This window comes from Gopherus evgoodei, chromosome 5, assembly GCF_007399415.2.
Source record: "Gopherus evgoodei ecotype Sinaloan lineage chromosome 5, rGopEvg1_v1.p, whole genome shotgun sequence".
In the NCBI taxonomy this organism is placed as follows: Eukaryota; Metazoa; Chordata; order Testudines; family Testudinidae; genus Gopherus; species Gopherus evgoodei.
In genome coordinates this window covers 84950448-84967132 of record NC_044326.1, presented here as the reverse complement: position 1 = coordinate 84967132, position 16685 = coordinate 84950448, and the positions used below count along the sequence as shown (strand labels likewise).

General features: G+C 39.6%; 1 protein-coding gene across 7 annotated transcripts in view; it reads right to left on the bottom strand.

Moving 5' to 3' along the window:
- Positions 1-4867: 4867 nt before the first annotated feature.
- Positions 4868-16685, bottom strand: part of SH3D19 (SH3 domain containing 19) — a 169797-nt gene continuing 157979 nt past the window's right edge. For all 7 annotated transcript variants that reach the window (XM_030563551.1, XM_030563544.1, XM_030563545.1 and 4 more), the window contains 5 exons: positions 15566-15753; positions 14863-14915; positions 12701-12887; positions 11180-11277; positions 4868-8550 (listed from right to left, as the gene is read on the bottom strand). In XM_030563551.1, the coding sequence (XP_030419411.1) occupies positions 8443-8550; positions 11180-11277; positions 12701-12887; positions 14863-14915; positions 15566-15753 (634 nt within the window). In that variant the 3' untranslated portion in view covers positions 4868-8442. The remainder of the gene's footprint in view (positions 8551-11179; positions 11278-12700; positions 12888-14862; positions 14916-15565; positions 15754-16685) is intronic.

The window sequence follows — 16685 nt, the reverse complement described above, 5'->3', positions numbered from 1 at the left end:
CAGCGCTGGTTGCTGTAAGTGTGGCCACTCTGCAGCGCTGGCCCTATACAGCTGTACTAATACAGCTGTAACAACCAGCGCTGCAAAATTGTAGATGTAGACATACCGTGAGGGCTTGTCTACATCAGAAAGTTGCAGCGCTGGTGAGGGAGTTACAGCGCTGCAACTTTGAAGGTGTACACATCTGCAGGGCATCACCAGCGCTGCAACTCCCTGTTTGCAGCGCTGGCCGTACTCCCGTTTTGTCTCGGGTGTAGAGGATCCAGCGCTGGTGATCCAGCGCTGGTAATCCAATGTAGACACTTACCAGCGCTTTTCTTGACCTCCGTGGAAGGAGGAAGCCTCTGGTAATCAAGCTGGTCTCCTTTCCCGGTTTGCTCTCTCGTTCCCGGAACCCCGAGCAAGCAGGTCTCCTTCTCTGCGGTTTGCTGGGTGGCTCCGGGAACGCGAGAGCAAACCGCGGCGAAGCTGGTCTCCTTCCCCGGTTTGCTCTCTCGTTCCCGGAACCCCGAGCAAGCAGGTCTCCTTCCCTGCGGTTTGCTGGGTGGCTCCGGGAACGCGAGAGCAAACCGCGGCGAAGCTGGTCTCCTTCCCCGGTTTGCTCTCTCGTTCCCGGAACCCCCCTTGAAGCCGCCCAACAGCGCTGCAGTGTGGCCACATCTAACACCACTTGCAGCGCTGGTTGCTGTAAGTGTGGCCACTCTGCAGCGCTGGCCCTATACAGCTGTACTAATACAGCTGTAACAACCAGCGCTGCAAAAGTTTAGATGTAGACATGGCCTGAGAGTTATGCACAGACACGTGACTTGCCCAGGTGACTCCAGAACCCCATCCTGGAGCTGGACTTTGCATAGGAGTGAGAAGAGGGGAATCCTCCATTTGGGCTTCAGCTGGCTAAAGAAGGAGCCTCTCCACCCCGCAGGATATTTGAAAGAAACTGGAACAAAGGACCGTAACCACAGGGGGTGTGAGTGATTGCTGGACCCAGGCTAAAAGGAGATTAATCTGTAAAAGGGAGCATTCTGGAACTGGTGAGGATCTTATCTGTATTCAGTTTGATTAGACATAGATTTGTGCATTTTATTTTATTTTGCTTGGTGACTTACTTTGTTCTGTCTGTTACTACTTGGAACCACTTAAATCCTACTTTCTGTAGTTAATAAAATCACTTTTTACTTAATACATACTGAGTTAATTAATAATACCTTGGGGAGCAAACAACTGTGCATATATCTCTAGCAGTGTTATAGAGGATGAACAATTTGAGTTGTCCCTGTATCAGCTTTATACAGGGTAAAATGGATTTATTTGGATTTAGACCCCATTGGGAGTTGGGCATCTAGGTGTTAAAGACAAGAACACTTCTGTTAGCTGCTTTCAGATAAACCTGCAGCTTTGGGGCAAGTAATTCACGCCCTGGGTCTGTTTTGGAGCAGACGGGAGTGTCTGGCTCAGAAAGACAGGGTGCTGGAGTCCTGAGCTGGCAGGGAAAGCAAGAGTAGAAGAAGTCTTGGCACATCAGGTGGCTGCTCCCAAGGGGGTTTCTGTGATCCAACCCATCATAGGACTAACAGTCCATAAATCTATACTTTACAGCCGAAACGCCAGTCACAGAGGGAGGGTTGTGTCTGACTGATTGATTGCCTCAGCCCTTGTGCAGTGGACGACCCGGACATTCTGCTGTGCCTGGTGATGTGTACAGGAGGAACACAGATCAGATCGGCTGCTGGACCAGAATCCCTCAATCTCAGGTAAGTAGTGGTGAGTTGATGTGTTGCCCCTTAGAGACTGCTCACAATGACCGATGCAGACATGGGCTGCCACCATGATGGACAGTATCCTATAGCATATGAGAGGAGCTTATATACTCTCGTCTCCGAGCAGAATTGCCGGATCACGTGACCAATCTTTTCCCGCCTTACAGAAAAAGGGCGCCAAAAGTCGAACAAGAAGGGAGACCAACATGGCTCCCAAACAACTTTACAGAATTCAAAATGGTGATTGTGAACAATTTTTTAAAATACTATAACACAATATACAGTTAGAATACATAACACAACAGTGTTGCCATACAGGGATCTTGCTGGTTGTAATAAATGCTGGTGGAAGCCAGAATGGGGTTATAAGGTTGTTCTGAACAGGGAGGGTGATAGTGTTCTTAACACTCAGGATAGGACAAGAAATAATGGGCTTAAATTGCAGCAAGGGAGACTTAGGTTAGACATTAGGAAAAACTTCCTAACATAAGGGTAAGGTAGGGTTGTTAAGCACTGGAAAAAACTACCTAAGGAAGTTGGGGAATCTCCATCACCAAAGATATTTTTAGAACAGGTTAGGCAAACCAGGGATGATTTAGATAATACTTAGTCCTGCCCCAGTGCAGGGGATGGTCTAGATGACCTATCAAGGTCCCTTCCAATCCTACATTTCTCTGATTTTTGTGACTGAGAAAACAAAGCTTACAAAGTGGCATAACTGAGTTGAGTGAGCTCTGCAGATTGATTTGCAATCCTTGGTAGAAATATTCTTACTAAATACTTGAGCAACAATTATTTAAACTAGGGAACCAGATTGCCATTTAGTAGGAAGAGACATCCAACTGTATTGTTTAGTTATGATAGCAATGTTAAAATAAACTTATTTCTTTGTGTGGCACAAAGCAGGGCCAGCTAAAATTTTTTGAATAGGTGGGTAACCTTACAGATACCAGGACTGATGGACTTCAGACCTGTCTGAAACAGGATTAAATTGAGTTGGAACTGCAAGAGTTCAGGGTACTTGACTATTTGACAGCAGCAAGGGTATTTGCCAAATTAGATCTTAAGAATTGTTCTTAATTCTCAACAGCTGCATGGTGGAACTTCGGAGAATTCTGAGGGTACTGTTACAGAATTTCTGCAGGCTTTATACAGGATGTAGTTACTGGAATACCAAAACATTGAGTGCTGGCTGGTCTCTTCAAAGTAAATCTGAAATGTGCTGAAAGTCAGACTATTCTGGTAAAATGTCTAGAAGATACCACTACAAAGAAGTGGTGCAAGGTAATCTAAAAAGCCATGAACCTGATTTTGTCTTGTCAATTGTATAGAATAGAAATGATTACCTTTCTTTCCAAAGTAAAAATGTTAATATATGAATTTAGTGTTCATGGGGTATTGGATTGACAGTCCTGAGGACCAAAGTTGTTTAAACAGAACAGAAAGTGGGATTTCAAGTTTAGTTTAATTGCCCTGACCATTTCCATCCTTGCTATGTGTTCTACTAACAAGGGTGCTAATTGTAATGGCTTTAGAGATGCCTGTTTACTGGGAATTAGAGTGAAACTTCTCCATTCATTCCATATAGGCTACTCAAGTGATAGTAATTTCCAGTTGTTTCTAGTGAAAGACACTCTGTATCCTGTTACCAATCCCCTGAACCATCTAGTTCTCCTGCTATTAGCCTTTTTACTTATTAGCCTGTGTATTAAAGCACATATGAGTGATCACTCTTTGTATTCTTACCTGTTTACAACAATCCAACTACAACTGAGATTGCTGAGACTCAAGTTGTATTGGTATAATTAAAACAATACAGATAATGTTGTACAACCTCAGTAGTATAGATGCAGTTAAACCACTGAGTGCTTTAGCAATATAGCTGTATTCCTCCACAGGAAGGAAGATAAGCCATCCACGTGTGACAGGTGCTATAGACACAGGCAACATCTTTGAGAGTATTGTTTCAACTTTATTAAAGTTACCTGTAGCTCTGAGCCAGGGATTGCATGCCAGCTCCATGAGTTGCTAACTCCCTCCAGAACTAAAACCAGCATGTGTGTGGGTAATTACTACAGACCCTGGGACAGGTAAGCAACTCCGGAGAACTTCTGAATGCTAGGTGAACTGCATATACTGGTTCTGGCTGAGTTCCATAAGATAGAGAGAGGCTTTTGATATACAGGCTCAGCTGAAATTGACTGAGAAGTACTTGATCTAAAAACTGACACAAACTGTTAAACAAGAGGGCAAACTCAGCTGTAAAGTTTGAAGGACTTTGGAATTTAACAGTGTTCCCCTGTGGAATTTGGGTGACATTTGGTAAGCTTAGCATTCATTTAGACAATTTATTATTTTGTTTTTTGGACTAAGGCATTAGAGAACTTATAAATGTGGTTGGCAGGCTCTTGAACTGCAGCTTAAATCCCTGGGTTGGATGGAGAGAGTTGTGTAAGGCTAAGATTTTGTCATGGATATTTTTAGTAAAAGTCATGGTCAATGAAGAAAAAATTCACGAAAGCCTGTGACCTGTCCTGACTTTTACTAAAAATATCTGATAAAATTGGAAGGGGCAGGGTGGCTCAGAGATCCAGGGTCCCCCTGTGCCCTCCCCGGCGGCAGAAGCTGCATGGGGAGGGGGTCCTCCTGCCCCGCTGTGGTGGGGATACCTGCTGCTGTGGAAGGTGGTGCAACCCAGCCGTCAGGTCTGAAGTCACTGAGGTCTGTAGAAGTAATGGATACCGTGACTTCTGCAATCTCGGTGACAAAATTGTAGCATTAGTCATGTGACATTTCCAATAGAGAGGAGATTGCTAGAGGCCTGGTCTATTGAACAGACCATGGAGGGACAAAGGTGCAGTTATTTCCAAAATATTGACTACTGGTGTAAGGTACATTTATACAGTGTACGATTTTTATTTAAATCCCTAATGGAAATATTTATACTGGTATAAGATCTGTGTAGACCAGGCCTAAAACTATAGCTCACCAGACAAAGCAATTATTGCATTATAGACCATGTTAACTGAACATAACCTCACGTATTTAAAGATATCAATCCTTTCATTAAATCAGAATTATTGAGAGTTAAAGGTAAATACAGACTCAGATGTGACTCAGACATGCATATAAAAATTTATTGATTAAATACAAATTTAATTTATACTGGTACCATAATGTTGGAGACAAATTTGGACTTCCAGAATGTAAAAATTTTTTTGTACTATATTCATTATATATAAAAATCACAGAAAAACGTATTCTGTCACAAAGATGCTACTTTCACTGTGGATAATTTAACAAAACACTAACAGCCTGGAGCTTAGGAAAACCACTCTATATCATATTAATGCATCATAGTCCCTAATTGAATTTCAAGATAGCATAATCTTTCATATTAATTGCAACTGTAATTTAGGATTTTCACAGGAATTTCCCCTTTTTATTTCCCCTTTCTGCTGAATTACATCTTTGTAATCAATAGGGATTTTAGACTTTCTGTGAAAACTTTTGTGGGCACAGATATTGTCTAACAGTAAAGGAGATTTTTTTGCAAAACAGATTAGTTAATTTAAATTTATCAAGGGACTGAAATTTAAAGCAATTTTCTGAACTGGCAAAGCTACAATAATGTAAAAAGCCCTTAGATGGCGCTATTGTTCTCAATTTGCAGCTTCCAGCCATTTTATCCTTATAGCAAACATGATACCACTTATAAATTTCCTGATTTAGTATTTGGAGTTACAAAATAAAATACAAGGATTATTCAATTAAACAGATGTTTATTTAAAAAGTTTGAAATGTAATGGCTGTCATGCATTTAATTAAAGTGGTAAAAATTATTAATAGGCCAATATAGCCAAATCTTCACACACCCTTTTTTCTTTTGGAAAAATCTATAAATTCACTATTGGTTCAAAAATATTTGTATCAAAGCTTTAGAGAACTGACATATTTAAAGGGTTGTCTACACCTCAAGGTAATGTGAGCTATGGGGGTGTGTGAGATATGCCCATGTTAATGTGCTTTAGAAATCAATGTCTCCATGTAGACCCTGCTGGTGCATGGTAAAGGTTCACTAGTATGGTTTAATGTAGCACTGTTTGAAACAGCACTGCATTAAAGAGCACCAGTAATGTCTACACAGACCAACTAATGCACAGCACATAAGGGATGTGATTTCTGAAGTGTACTATGGAGCCCATTATCCCCCATGTAGACAAGCCCAAAGTCAATAGTAAGTAAACATTGCACACTAATACCTTATCTTCCTCCTCAATGATTTAGGTATCTCATTTGGAGGAAGTAAGTTAAGTGTCGTTTTTTATAAAGTTCTTATTTTTACTAGTTCTACTGTTAAAAAATATTTACAGGCGGTTTACCAATTGCATTGGCGCACAGCCATGGTGAGAAAAGTCCATTTTGCTTAAACCTTTGACATTGCACCCATACTGTAAAACAACACTATATATATATATAATTTTTTTTTTCTTCAATTGAAAGGGAAGAAGACTTTTCCAAAAAAGTACATACAGGTTTATCATTAAGTGGAATTAGAATTTACTTTTTGGGCACATAAAATAAAAATGTCCTTTTCATCCATGAACTAAAAAGGCAAGTTTTGATTCTAATGTCCATTGTATTTTATCAGGGTTTTTATAGTCCATTACTATAGTATCTGAGCAGCCTTTCTATAAGCCCAGGGGGAAAGCAGCATCGTAGGATGAGAGATAGTAGTAGAGAGGCCTGTATTAGATTTCAACATTAAATCAAGATATTAAAGATGGAACTTGCTAAAAAGATCTCCATAGTCTCCAAACTTTAAATGATCAATGCTGAATCAACACCTTGATGCTCTGACTTTTACCCTATGCTGTACTTTTCTGATGGGAAGAGATTCTGAAAAGCCTGGCTTTTTTTATTTGCCACCTGCACCTATTAATCCTCAGATATAGTACACACACACTTTATTCAGTTGCCTTGTTCGTCAGAGAATACAAAAAGAGGCCAGTTGCTCATGTGGGAAATAGGATGCCATGGAACACGTATAGAACAAACTGCAATATAATGAAGATTAAATGTTTCGTTTGTTTTTTTACAGTACACATCAGCCCAGAATGGGAGGTGGATTAACAATTAATTTGTTTAATATGGAGCTATTGTCAAACATTCTGGAAAGTGTTGGTTTCCAGAATGCGGTATTCTTATCTGGAAATATGTATAATATCAGACTTATTTAGTCTATGTAATTTAACTTGTATACTTTTGCATTGTTTTTGTTAAAAAAACAAAAACAAAAAACTTTGTGCCTGTTAGGATAATTTCTCTTGGTGTCTGCTGCTTTATGCCTTGACAGATGATTTATAATGCTACATCTTAGGTTAGTTAGGTGATTTATAGAAAATAACTTTTTCAGTGGATACCTCAATTAGTTGTTCTCACTCATAGACATAAGGCTGTGAAGTATTCTTATTAAAATGAACTATTTAACTGAAAGAAACAAAACAAGAATGGCAGCCGGGGTGAAAGGTGCTGGGGGTTTATAGAACGGATAGGTAAGCTTCTTTTGCTAATTTCAAACACTGTCAGGTTTGAATGTTAAGCTGAAATGGGAATGGAATTGGGTTTGTTTCTGTGTAAGGGAAACTAAAATTGACAAGGAAAAAATATCTTAAAAAAAATAAATTAAAGGCAAGCAGACTGACAGACAAACCTAGAGACTGGATCAGGGTGTGAATATGAGAGTCTCTAATAGGAAAACACTCTTCCTGGGGCACTAGCTTGAACCAACCACAGGGTGAGGGTTTTTTGTTTTTAAATGTTAGTGATTTTTCATCTATTCCCTGGTGCACAGAGCAGGTTTCCCTTTAACTAGAAAAATGTGTTGGGGGCTGACAGGCGTAATCACTGTTCAGTAAAAAAGATTGAGTTCATTCTAGTTTTATGAACTCTTCCAGTACAAAACCCTTGAACTCCACATGTTCACTCAACCCTTTCAAAGATGGAGAAACTATTAAGTGAGTGAAGTTTTCTTAGCCTTTTGATCCTCCTGCTTGTTAGACTTTGGTATCCCCTATATGAAATGACAAACTCTACAAAGTGTCGATCCTTTATCCTCTCAATCCTAAAACAACTGCTTTTTATTGCTAATGAGGATATTAACTCAAGCAGTAGTGAAATCTGAAAATCAAAAATGTGGTGTGTATATATATATATATATTTAAAATAATACTTAATCTGCAAAATAAATGCATTTCTAAAAAGCCTATTAAACAATCTTAATTTATGCAAATTGTATGCAGGATAAATGAATACCAGATCAGGTCAACTACTAGAATGCAGTTCACTTAATTTGTAAGATATTGTACCACATTTAATTTCCCTACCTGGAAACTATTAAAAATCCTGTGGAAATTCTGTTTGCTAGCTCATGTGGAACATTCACAAAGTATGACTAAGTTTTGTTGTCACAGCAAATGTTGGTGTTTCTGGAAATTATTATATATGATGTGGTTCTCTTTCTAGAGACTATAGTGCAAATCATATTTGATAGTCAAAGTATTAACTCAAGTGACAAAAAAGATGGTAGTTCTTTGTCTGCTGAAGTATAATGTGCCTTTGTGCTAAGATAAGCATTTGCTTCCATATGCCTAGTGAACAGAACTGAGCTCCATCCTTATGATGCCTATAGAACTTGAACAAAGTTCTTGGGAAATATTCCAGATTTGCCTTGTACTTCTCCACTCATCCAGTCTTCATCTACAGGTTCCAACTCTGTTATCATATCACCTGCCTGTAAGAAAATGAGCAATGATGAATCTTTTCTGCTCATATATAGCTTGATATGGGATTAGAGGGAGAAGCAGTAACAAATTCACCTTCATAAAACTTAGATTTATACAGAGAACTATAAAATATTGGCATCTGTTGCTAACTTTACATTTATACAAAATAAAACATCTTCACAGACTTGGGAGACACCTATCTCAGAATATCTCATAGTCAGGGCTCTGTTCTGAGAAATGGGACGTGCTGGTTCAAATTCATGCTCCAAATCAGGCAGGCCTCTGAGCATGTCTATCACACTGGGCCCCTTAGGCAAAATAAGTGGGGCAATGCCTAATTGGCAGATCCCACCAGGACTTAGGCATGAGCTAGGTGCCTGGACTGAAGCAGCTGTGTACCTGGCTAGCAGTGGATTTTTAGGCATCTAAAGAACTTTATCACTGGAAACTTAGGTTCCTGGAAACAAGGTCATAATAGCTGAGCAGGGATTTTGAAAATCTAATTTTTTTGAGTCAGGTACCTAAAGTTACAGTTAAGTGCCTAAATTTCTTTTTGGATCTAGCTCTTTGAGTTTTGGTGTGTATGTATAACAGTATATGCTGATGAACCACTTAAACTTCTTTGATGTCATGGAACAGGGAAATATATTCTCTTAACTGTTGTTTTTTTTTTCTTCTAGTAAGCACAATTCCTTTTCAGCTCTTTGCTACAAGCTAAGTGTCAGACCCCTATTGTTCTGGTCATCCACCCCTGACACTCACTCCTTGAGATTTTCCTCATTATGGTTCCCAAAAGTGTGGCACAATGGTCTGAAGAGTTTAACAGGTTGTATGAAGTGGACTAGAATTAGTACTGTCTGATCTACTATTCTTTGTTCCTATTTTTATCATGCTTTGTCCCATGCTTATTCTCCCATAGTCTTGTCCTTTCTTCCAGTACATTGGTTCTGCTTTTAGTCTAGAATACTCTGCTCCTGTAGTTTCCCAAGAACATAAAACTCAAGTGCTCACATAGGATCTTCTTTAGGCACAGTAAAAGGTAGTATTTTTGAGATTACTAGTCATCTGATCTTGCTTTGAATGTCTATGCAGGTCTTACCAATTTAAGTTTCAAGTTCCCTCACTATCTAGGTCATTGGTTCTGATATACTATAGACCCACTACTTCTTGGTAACATCCTTTAGCTCTTCAAATAGTCGGTCAGAAAATCAAATGGCATACTGCTTGCTGGGTATTCAATGTCACAACTGCATGCTGTGCTGTGAAAACATCTCAGGAAACCCAAATACACACTGTACTAAATGTATTTTAAAGAGCCGACCATCATTGGGTGTAGGTGCTGTTGCTACTACTGTTATGTTCCTATATTTCATCCTGTCTTCTGCTTCCTAGGCACAGTGAGAAATTCTATGGTGCCCTATTCGATCAGATCTTTAATTTTTGATACAACTGAAAATGAATGCATCTGGTCAGAAAACTTCATTTTACCTTTTTTCTAAGAAGTGCAACAAAGTCACTTTGACAAATTGAGCCTGTTAAACTACTCTCTGACTTTGGAAATAAATAAAATATATTGAAAAAACAGCTGTACTCTGACAGAAGTCACAGTAAAGTTATAGAAAAGCCAAAAACATCCACATTAACAGAGGTACAGACAAACATTTGGGACTTCTGATAGTTGTAACTATTTATATTTACCACACATCAAAAAGTTAACATTTTGGAAAGATCCCCAGTAAATAGACAAAGATCCAGGAGCAAATCCTAGTCTGTGATATACCCTCATGATGTCAGGTACCCTGCTGGGATGTACCATAAAATAGCCCTTTTGTAGCATGCAGATTTTCAACTTTTCCCTTTGGGAAGAGACATGTTGTGGTCAGTCCATGTACTGCAAGTGTTCTGAAACAATTGATTCATTTTCAGTAAATAACCACTTGGCTGCTGAGTCTCAGGTTAATCTAATATTAGTGATCTTACTGGAATGTTGATGAAGAGTACCTGGATGTGGGCTTTCCTAGTACTTGCTACAATTATATTTGCACTGTTAGCAGAGGTGGATATGCTAGCTCTAAGCACGACAGAGGCTGAGTAGATGTTTGAGATGAGGCTATTGTAAACTGTTACTTTATTGACCTTGTAACTTTCAAATCTGAATGTGGTAACTCTGGCCAGGCAGCCTGGGATCAACGTAACCAGCCAAAGGAGGATCAGCCCACTGCAAAGTGAATCTTCCTGGGATATAGATTAATTGTAACCGCTCCTTTGCCAACCACCCTACTGCTACCACAGAAGCATGGCTGGCATGGATGAGGCTTCACTATTCCTTCATGGATTCACACAGCTGTTGTTTCAACCCCTTGGGGCTGGTTGATAACCTGCTCTGATTTATGCCACAGAACTGGACTGACACAGGGCAGCAGATTTCAAAGGTGAGTGTTATGCCATCTTTGTGCCCCTTTCACTCTCTCAGTCCCAGGATTTGGCCTTATTTCCAGTTTACCTTTTCTAGCTGTGTTTCTAAGGTAGATGAGGTTCAGCTCAATTGGTCTGCTCCATACAATCTGCTTTCTCAATAGGGTGCTGTTCTATTTCTTTCAAAGTTTGTGAGCTAACAGCAATGACTAAGATATTTACCTTGAAGGAGAGCTCATCCTCATTTTCTCCCTGGAAGTCATATAAAGCCTTGGCTTTTCCTTTCCTGCATCCTGGAGACTGTGCTGTCTTTACTCCAGCTGTGTAACAATCGACAACACAAGTGATTAAAAATTGTTTTTATATTTTAACAAATATTTTGTAAAGAGAATTAAGATAACAGTTTTCAGTGCTTGGATTCTCTCTCTCCCTACATTCACAGAGTGCATTATTAGTACATAGTGTGGAACACAACTGCAATAAATCCTACATATTGCATGGGTCACAATATAATAAAATAAGATAATTATGCTGAGAAATGAACTTCTACCACTATAAAAACTAAACAACTTTCAGCTGAAATCTGCCGTTGATATTCCTTACAGATTGATTGTTTCCTCTGCAGTAGAAATGAGTTCATTTTATAGGAAGGGGATTTCAGAGTTTGAGTCAAGAGCTTGTCCCACTGCTGACCTACCTAACCATTTTCATTAACTGAAGTTTTACAGGGAGTAGTTGGACTTTTCTCTTCCTAACTGGAAAATGTAATGCAGGGATATTCAGTAGGAAGACAGCAGGCCAAATCTGGACTTCCAGATGCTTTTGAATGGACCCTGAAATATTTTTATTATGGTAAGTGTTATTTTTTATTTTTTCTGGAGCCTGGACTTTGACAAAAAATAATTGACTACCCTGATGTAATGTATACAATAATGGAGCAGTAGGTAACAGTATCAAACTCTGAAACGGACTATGTAAAGCCACCTTACTTTCTGTATATTCTGAATCACAGGTATTTAATTGAGTGGGAAAAAACCTAAAATTTTACTGCTTTTGGCTACTGTTAGCCATAGAGAACTAATTCCATTCTTAGAGTGAACTAGACTGGTTTCCTGCTCATGTTTCTTCAATTAAACAGAATAGAGTAAGTTAGTTTTTTGGACAGGGCCATCAGTGCAAGTCCACTGTCCACAAATTATGGGCCAAATCTTCAGTGGAACTACACTAATTCATACAGCTGCCAACTTGACTCAGTGCCTTCAGTTACACCTGTGAAACCCCACTGAAGGCTATAGCACTGGACAGCTGTAACTGTAGATTTAATTTGAAGACAATGGTTTTACCTCAGTGAAAGCCCAGGCCAGAACTAACCTGGCTTTCCTCTCGGATGTTAGTATTACTTTAGAGTACAGGGAACACTAAACATTCCAAGCAGTAATTAAACCTGGATATTGTTTACTGATGCAAAGATCAGCTTCAAATGCAAACTAAATTAGAGCAAAGTTCTCATCTCTAATGGTGTCTATTCAGCTGTAAAGATTGACTCTGTGCCATTATTTGGAAAATGTTGGTTCAAGGTCTAGTTTGATCTCTAGGCAATGGCATGTCACTGTAGTATTGCTTAGTGTTACAGATATACCTAGCTAATTACATCACTCTAGGAACCAGAGCACCAATCATCATTATGAGCACAGGGATTTGGCTTAAAAAATGAGAATTTATCTTCCACTAGAAATACTGTACTTGAGCAGGTCTGAACAAAAACTGCCGGGAAAATGCCTTCGCTATCATCCAGTCTCCCTCTGCACCACTCTGAGTCCACATGCTCCAATATCTGGATGTAGTCTCCCTTTTTAAAGGATAAATCTTCATTGGTTTCTGCTGTAAAATCATGAAGCGCTTCACACCACTCTCCAGAATGTCTATCAGTCTGTCAAAGTAAACAAACACAGATCTGTTTGCAGGAAATGTCAAGTTTATTTTAAAACAGAGACTTGGGTGGAGTAGTAGATTTAGACAGGAAGGGTAACCCACATGAATACGATCTATTTTTTTTTCCATAATATTATATTTGCTTAATTGGTTTAACACACAGAGTATCAAAGTTAAGAGGGCAGGGGGAGGTTATAACAATCCTGACTTGCAAAGTCTACAGAGGATATTGTGAATCCAGACTTGGTTTACGATGCTTGTAGAGGTGCACAATCCTTTTCTTAGTACAGTGCTTTGAAAGGAAGAGAGTCAAGCAAATTTTGAATATGATCTTTCGTGTGCGCATGTTTTACTTTTGTAATTTCTCCCTGTTAGACATCTCTTAGAAGCCTGAAAAGGAGATTTTGAAAATTATTGTTTTGTCCCCCTGGTCACTTCTTATTAACTCCGGAAAGTGTCACTCTGCCACAGAAGCTGGTTTTCAAGGAGGCTCTGCTGAATGAAAATGAACACAGGAAAGAGAAGGGGTAATTTGTACCAAAGCCACACAATCAACTGGCTCAACTGAATTTAAGCCTCATGATCTCCCTGACTCCTACTCTTTTGTTTTAACTCAGTTAGGAAATGCATGGCTCGTATAATGTATTGATAGGACCTGCCTGGCATATTCAGATTGTCCATAATCTAAGTTTTCATAAATTAATTAAATTCTCTCTGCAGCTATGAGGGCTGGAACCTTCCAGCTGGGAACAGTATATAAGTGATTCAGCGCAAACTGCTCAATCCCTTATTAATCTGATTGAAGTGTCATCTTTAAAGGCCAATGACAAAACTTTCCTTCCACCATTAGCTATGTAATCACGGATCATTTTTTTCATCTAGGGGATAAATGAGAGTAGAGTCCACTGAGTTGGGAACTAGGAGTTACTATAGAGAAGGAAATGTGGAAGAAAGAACAGAGAAGACTCACAAAGGTAGGGAAAGAAGCAGGGCCGGCTCCAGGCATCAGCTCAGCAAGCAGGTGCTTGGGGCGGCCAAGGGGAAGGGGCGGCAAGTCTGGCTCTTCCGCGGCAATTCAGCGGTGGGTCCCTCTTGGAGGGAAGGACCTGCCACCGAAGAAGAAAGTGGCGCGGTGGAGCTGCTGCCAATCACGATTGTGGCTTTTTTTTTTTTTCCCCTGCTGCTTGGGGTGGCAAAAACCCTGGAGCTGGCCCTGTAAAGAAGATAAAAGGCAGGAATAGCAGCTGACTTTCTTACTGAATGATGAATGTTACAGGAAGGCACTGAACTAGTAAGAGCTAACTTTAGATATTACATACAGCCCATATACCATATCGCTGTCTGAACTACTGGTGAAAGCAGCAGATATTCCACTGTGAATTGTTGGGGCACAGAGTGCTGAATGTATAAGCAGGCCCACAGACCTTAATTAAGCAAAGAATTAATCCCTTCCCACAAATGAATCTGACACTCCTGTGTTAACCGTTATACCATATGTGCTCTATACAGTTGTAGATTAGAATAACATTTCAATGATCATCCAATTTAAGAAACTTTCACGTGGGTTACTCCTGTCTCATACTGTCTGCCTCCCCTTTTAATATATTTAGAGGTGGGATAACAAACAAAAGACACTATCTAATGCCCATTACAAATTTAAAAGCAGACTAAACTAAACTACAGTAGCTCAACAAATCACAAGAGACTGAACAATAGAAATTGCCTAAACAAAGGAAATAAGAGTAAGAACAATGTCTGATGACTTCCTGCTAACTGAATGATATCATCAATTGCCATTTAGGTTTTTATGAGTAATTATTTACACAATGCACTGAGAATAAGATGCTTAATAATGCCTACTAATTTCGATGAAAGTTATGTAGCTGATCTCCCTATGCATCACTATGAAAATTTATCTTATGCAATTTACTCTTGTTAATTTGGCTTCAGTGTATTGAATTCCAGTAGCCTACCTGAGAAAGACAAGCAGAACTCTCCGTCTTGTTCTTCAGTGGTGCTCCTACACCTACATAATAAAGTATAAACAGTTCAAATATTTGCTCTTGCTCTTCAGAATTTCATGTGATGTGAGTTCAACATGTTGGCCAGGAAGTGAAAATCAAGAACAGCATTTTGTGACACCATATTACAGTAAAAGCTTTTTTATCCAGCATGTTGGGGGTATGCGAGGTGCTGGTAAGTGAAAACTTCCGGTTAACTAAGAGGGAGGGAGTTTAGCCCATGCCCCCTCCTGCACTCCAAACACCTCATGACCATTCCTCCACCTAGGAGCAGCGAGGACATGTCACTGCTTCTGTGCAGCCACGTGGAGCCAGGTAGGGAGGCTGCCAGCCAGACTGCCACTAAAGATGAAAAAATGCCAGTTTATAGAGCGTTCCAGCTGGTAAAGTGCCAGATAACACAGCTTTTACTGTATTCAACAACTGGCTTCTCTTCAAAAGGCTAATTTTCCTTTCAATTTTCACTTTTGTCCTCTTTCATTTTTGTCTCTTGTTTTCACTAATCCCTTTCCTCATTTTTAGTAGTCCTCCTAAATAAAGTGCATTTTTCTTTCCAGCTCCTCATACATTATGTCATACTACCTACATGCAATACTAAATGTTATACACTGACTCTATTCCAGTTATACACCTAGAGAGTGCTGATATATTGTACCTAATCCAGGCAGATCTTCAATAATTTCCACAAAGTTCAAGGGGAAAATTCCAGATGTGCCTTTCAGCTCTCCACTGGCCCATTCTTCATTTACATATTCCTTAAGAAGAATAATTTCACCTTCTGAAAAACTTAGTTCATCTTTCTGGTCTCCGATATATTCAAACCGAGCTACGCATCTTGGGCCCCTGCACAAACACAAAAGAATGAGTTGGCTTTACATATTAATTTTAATATTTTTGTCATTTCACTTCTTGTCTTGGGCATTACATAGCCAGAACAAATTGCATAGGATACTCACAATAGTTATCATGAAGCAAAACCCACCATTTTGATATCTTTCTGGCCAAGATGGTTAAAAATAAGGGCCTAAAGGTTATATTTAGACAGCACAAAGCAGGCACAAAGCTGCCCTATATGGGTACAAACTATCCATAGGCCTAGATCTCCAATACCCAATCCCTGCTTCTCAGTAGGGTGTATGGCAAGTGGGGAGTAGCAAGATGTAGGACGCTAAGAGTGGGAGGGAGTGAGGTGGTGTGTGCAGTGCTGTGGCTGATCCCTAGCCGGCACCTTGGTCCTGGAGAGCTGCTTTCAATTGCATCAGGACTATCCTGGCTGGCCTGCCCAGGATCAGGGGTTTGGAAAGATGACTTGAAGCCACTTTGCCCCTGTCCACTCATATTTTGCACACTTAAGAAGATGGCCCATAGAATATTTCCAAGTTAAGAAATACACAAAAAAGGAAAAGTAATGCTGTCTTAATTCCATGGAAGCCACATTAAAAAACAAAAAACTGAGCAACATAGGCTTTTAAAACATTTTTTACAGCTGGACGGCCTGTAGTCAGTCTTCAGTGGAAGGGATGGGATGGGGGACACACATCAGCAATGGCTGTAATCACATTTTTATTTAGTCTGTTTGATAGATGAGCCACTGTGAAATGCTGTTTAAATAGTATACTAAGATTCACACATCTCTGCCCCCTAAAACCTTTTCCTCTATTGGGACAAGCTTTATTTTTCCATGGTGGATTTCAGAAAATATAAACTCTTAATGTAGGGGGGGAAAAAAAAAAGTCAATGCCCCTGACAGCTTTACAATTTACAGCAGGATACCA